The sequence below is a fragment of the Anticarsia gemmatalis genome, chromosome 6 (genome assembly GCF_050436995.1).
Source record: "Anticarsia gemmatalis isolate Benzon Research Colony breed Stoneville strain chromosome 6, ilAntGemm2 primary, whole genome shotgun sequence".
NCBI classification, from domain to species: domain Eukaryota; kingdom Metazoa; phylum Arthropoda; class Insecta; order Lepidoptera; family Erebidae; genus Anticarsia; species Anticarsia gemmatalis.
In genome coordinates, this window is record NC_134750.1 from 6000799 (window position 1) to 6006515 (window position 5717).

The following is a 5717-nucleotide window of genomic DNA, read 5'->3' on the forward strand; positions in this document are numbered from 1 at the left end:
CTGGTGGATTATTTTATTTATTCCCCTATATACATAGTTTTAATACAATTTAATGGTTAAGGGCTGAACTCTTCCTTTACCTCCTTCCTAGACTCTTGCCCGGTTGTTTTCGACAATAAATTGTAAATTCAATTTAAAATGCACACTATTACTTGCACTTTCACATCCACAAATACGTTTCATTGCTAGAGTTTTTAATCGAATGGTTAGTTATTTAAATCGCATCAGAGTTGTTCAAACTGCACGAAAGGCCTCTGATATGGCTTAACGATGATTATCCTAATTGACGACCACCAGGACCGACTTATAACGTGCCTTCCAAAGCACATACAAAAGTATTTAGAAAATTCAATTATGCCTACTTGTCACTTCCAAATGATTATGGATAACACTTGAATATTTAACTATTTGGATCTCGCACTAAATTAATTATCACAGTAGATGTTTCAAATTATAGTTCTGCTAGCGCTATTTTCATTATGATTGTCTACTTGAATTAATGATTAATCGGTAAATAATAGATTTCCGCTTTCAGTCCGAATCAATTAATGTGAGGTATCGGTCGCATTATTTAATAAACAAAATACAACTGGCAATCAACACAAACATTCTATACAAAGGCATACCTAAGAAGTTCATATAAATAGTAAAATGGTACCAAATATCGATCGACGTCAAATAAGCTTTCCTCAGCTTCCTTACCCAGCATTTCGAGACGACATACCCAAGACACCACATACTTGGTTAAAAGGAAAACGAGCGCAGGACGGAGCTGAAGGTCTCTGGAGAATACACGACAGCCTCTATGACTTAACTGATTTCACATCTGTACATCCCGGGGGAGAAGAATGGCTGAGAGTCACTAAGGTAAGTCTTTCCTGTCCAAATACTGTGATAGAATGAAGTAACCATAAAATCCTAGCCACGAAATGAATATTAAATGTGGAAGGTTCAAAAATCCCTAACAATACTACATATAAATGAGAAATATATCTCTGTCTGTCTACCTGTCTCTTTCTCATGTCTCAACTATGATAATGTCAAAGATGGGCAAATAATTTTTGTCCCGGAAATGGGAACTATGGGGATAGTAAGCTTTATAACTATAGTCCATGCAGACGGAGTCGTGAGCTAGAACTAGTATGTAATAGACAGAACATTTCCTATAAGTCTGACCTTGACCGTTTCGTTCTACAGGGTACAGACATAACAGAAGCCTTTGAAACCCATCACCTAAAAGGGATAGCAGAAACACTCCTTCCAAAATACTTCATAAAAGAAGCAAAATCTCCAAGGAACCATCCATACACGTTCAAAGAAGACGGCTTCTACAAGACATTGAAAGTAAAAGCCATGGTGATAATAAATGACATACCAAAAGACTTGAGAAGAAAAAGTGATTCTGTAACAGACGGTCTACTCCTTGCATTATTTGTGTTAAGTCCTATTTGTTGTTGGGCGTGGCGTCAGAGTTTTGTGTTAGCAGCTGGACTAAGCGTATTGAATGGTTTTATTCTAAGTTCAGTGGTGACCTGTGCTCATAACTACTTCCATCGTCGCGACAGCTGGAGAATGTATTTGTTCAACCTTGCTGGTGGATCCTTCAAGTAAGTAGTTTACTTTGATGACTGTGGAAATCTTCGAAACCGTCTCATTTCTGCCAATACCAACGTTACAATTTCTGGAAATGAACTGCAATTGTATGATTTATGAAACATTGTGATGAAACCTAGCATACCTTAAAGTTCTTTTACACATTACATTTCTTGAGAGCATGCAAAGTCCTCAACCCGCACTTTGCGAGCGTGGTGGACTCAAAGCCTAAACCTCTTTCTCGTTCTGGAGGAAACCCTTGCCCCGCAAGGAGACAGTGATGCGTTACAAAAAAAATGTTTGATGACTTTGACTAAATAGTTTTATGCCAGTATTTTTCTCCTTATTTAGTGAATTAATATTCAGAATAACGGAAAAGTGAGTACGTGACAGAGTCTTAACCTTGAACTTGAACAATTCGTGGCACAACATTGTTTTTTAGTTTATGCAAATCTGATTCATTATAAAATTATTATCATGTTTTGTATTTAAATTTATCGGTTATTTAGATATGAATTCAAAAAAAGGGTCTGTCAGACCTGAACTTATATATTCATTTGCCATAACAAGATTTTAAGTGCGATACAAGTGACAAGGGGTCCATCAGACCCCAAACTTTGTATTAAGTTGCTATGTCAAGATTTTATATAGATTTTGTCACTATTAACACATATTACACGTCATAGTTAAACCGAATATAGCGATACTGCCTCTTCTTGTTCGTGACTACGACTGTTGATCATAAGGTCTCGGGTTCGATTCCCGGATCTGGCAAAGTACTATTATTGGTATTTCTTAATTTATATTGGAATATAATCTCAAGAGCAGCTCGGAGATTGGTTACGTACCAGGGAAATGGCATAATGCTCGCCCTCTATTACATGGGACTTACATTGTTTACAGCGAAACGTGGGTGTATTTCATACACCTTTGCCTTCATTCTCGTATAAGGGAATGTTCATATCTGACGGAAGATGCGTCAGGCGTAACTTAATTTATATGGGCTTCGCACCGACACATCATCGGTTGAGTGTGAACGGTCGAGTGTTTTTCTATACATTTGTCTGTTCTGGCGTTGCGCGACCGATAATACGCGACGTATGTTCCGTCAGATATGAACCTTCCCTAAAAGGCGTAATTTGATGTATGTATGAATACAGCAATAAGTGTGTCAAATATTAATAGCTTTTATTTTCAGTGACTTCCGAATCTCTCACGCTATGTCTCATCACCTTTTCACCAACACCGCCCAAGATGTAGAATATACCATACTGGAGCCGTATCTACGATTCTTTCCTTACAAGGACAAAACTATTTGGAATCAAATGGCAGCTTTCTACTATCCCGTTATTTTTGCATTTGCATTATTTGTGATTACCATACAAGAGTAAGTATTAAGCATTTTATATTATGTTGAACATTTTGAAAATTACTAATGTACCTTTTATTTAGGGGAATTACCGTGAAGACTCATCTTTTCTCAGAATTCATGGTGTTTGTTTCCGCCAATCTCCGTATTTCTTTGTATAAGAAACAGCAACGCGAATGTTTTAAATTGATGGTTTATTTCCTATCTAACGTATGATAATCATACATTACAGAAAGTCTAACGCTATTCTCCTAAAGTTAGACATAAAAAAATGCGTGATAGGTTAGCTAAATCTGCAATTAACACGGGTCTGCCTATCATGCTTGTATTCGCAATAAACAAGCAAACTACAAATCATTCAGTGACCACAAAATTAACCTTAGTTAAAAACGTTATTAGCCGAATTAACACATTTGAATGTTAACCAGTAGTTTAATTGGATCCAATATTTGCCCCAACTTTAGTAAGTTGTATGCTTTAGTATGGGTTTAATTTGATTTAAATCTTTGGGTATATTGTTATTCGGCTTTCGTACTGTTTATATTGTTACCGACCCTTAATTATATTATTAGTAGCTTTTATATTGCCACAATGTAGTACACGCACGCACGATTTATCTAAAGTATAGTATATAGTTAACTTCGTGTATGTCCAAAAATAGAAGCCTAAGCAGACCAGCAACATTTCGCTGCATAAGTAAACGCATGTTTTTTTAATTCTTAGTTTTTCATACCTCCTCTTTACTAAATTGTCGGACTATATAATATGATGCTTTCTTTGTCATTTGAACGTGTATTCGTAGTGACAGAGAAATACTTGTATACATCACTTATTTAATTTAATTAGCTATATAAGTCATATCGTCACTGATGCATTGGGCACCAATGTCAATTTGATAAGGAGCCGAAGATGTTACCATTTCTGAAACCAATTAGAGAGATCATGATCATTCTCTAGTTTGCCCTTAGGTGCAATGTGTCTGCCTCCGCTACCATTGCGTCGGGAGGTCGTGAGTCCGATTCCCACAAGGAGAAAATATTTGTGCGATCCATAAATAGCCGTTTTTGATCTGATAATACGTTGTGTCTGTTGTTAGTAAGTTTGTAAAAATCCCCGCGACACAAGAGCTAAGAATTCTTAGTGCGGGAGTTGTCTTTAAAGAAAAAGAATGTTTGTTAAGCCTAATGAAATGTTTAATATGAATTCTTATTAATTTTTAGAGTGGTTCTTTCTATGATGAAACATGAAGGCAAATATTTGAGTTGGAGGAACCTCATAGCATTTACTTTGCCAACTTGGATGTACCTCACAGGAGGTTTGTCTCTGACCAGCACTATAGCAGTTTGGCTACTGACTTTAATCCCTGGAAGCTTCTTTTTCCTTATATTTGGATTGACTGCTGGACATCGTAGCCACATAAATTTTCTAGAAGGAGACATACCAAGGTAAAGATATTTTTTAATATGATGTCCATACTTCTAACATTGTGTGTATTTGTGTGAATTTTGTAGACGTTAAATTTTTATCAGAATATTATTCATGGCATCAAAAAATATATTGTAGTTGGACAATCTACCCGTATCTTAATAATGTCAAGAGAGGTATTCAAGTCGCTATAACTGTGTTAATTAATGTTTTGTAAAGGGCATCAATTCATCAATAACATTAACGTTGTTTTTTCAGGGCTGAGAATTTAGACTGGGGTTTACACCAACTGGATACGATAGTTGAAAGAATAGACTATGCCGGGAAACACTTTAAATCACTCACTAGATTCGGAGATCACGCTCTCCATCACCTTTTCCCAACACTGGATCACGCAGAACTTAAATATTTGTATCCCATTCTGTTCGAGCACTGCGAGAAGTTCGAATCCCAATTGAAGACACACACTTTTTATGAAGCTCTCATTAGTATGAGTAAACAGTTGGCTAGAAAGGAACCAAACAATTTCAGAGATATATAAAAATTTGAAATGCCATATACTTTATGACAGACTGTAAATCAGTTAGTTTAGTAGCCAGACTTTCGGTGCCCTCAAAATTATACATTTTTTGTAAATAAGGAAAAAGTCCCTAAAATTTTTGATAAATTGGTTATACTGTACAAAATTCTAAATAACATACTTATCAAATATGTGTCTTATTGTATATTGCCTATAAGCCCTTTATTACTAACTGTATTATCATTAACTTAATAGTAACATATTCAATACATACAAAACAGTTGCAACTATAATACCAACAAGCTTTATCTAATCGCTAACTCACCACCAAGACACGAATACACGTTGTCTTGTAAACGTCTTACAAGACAATATGCGACAGTTGCAGATGACAAGACTCTTGTAACAATCTCTAATTGTATAGAACCCTGCAAGTTTGCTGTTTGTAGTTGCAGAATTGTTGCTTATACGTCATATTCTTGGTTGTTCAATGCAATAATTAGAAGTTTATAACGTTTGTTTTGTAGCTTACGAAGTTTTATCTAAGAATTAATATAAATAAATGGAACGAAATAATCTCTGTATTGTTATAATTTAAAATTTCATTACCCCTTGTTGTGCATTTTTGCGATACACATACAGTTAGTAACTGGTTTCTGTTTCAACAGGCGAAATATATTAAAGAGCTTTCTTTGTTGTTATAATTTGTCACTTTTTTATAATTTTCATTTCTTTATGATTGTCAATATTATTCAAAATTAATTAATAAATTATTATTTATTCGAAAAAATCGTGCAACACAAGTAACTC

The 5717-nt window shown here is 35.1% G+C and overlaps 1 protein-coding gene across 1 annotated transcript; it reads left to right on the top strand.

Moving 5' to 3' along the window:
- The first annotated feature begins 550 nt into the window (after nucleotides 1-550).
- On the top strand, nucleotides 551-5466 carry LOC142973876 (cytochrome b5-related protein-like). The gene is made up of 5 exons (XM_076115899.1): nucleotides 551-867; nucleotides 1198-1607; nucleotides 2792-2980; nucleotides 4183-4407; nucleotides 4646-5466. Exons 1-5 carry the CDS (start codon nucleotides 652-654, stop codon nucleotides 4926-4928), a joined length of 1323 nt encoding a protein of 440 aa, XP_075972014.1. The 5' UTR covers nucleotides 551-651; the 3' UTR covers nucleotides 4929-5466.
- The last annotated feature ends 251 nt before the right edge of the window (nucleotides 5467-5717 follow it).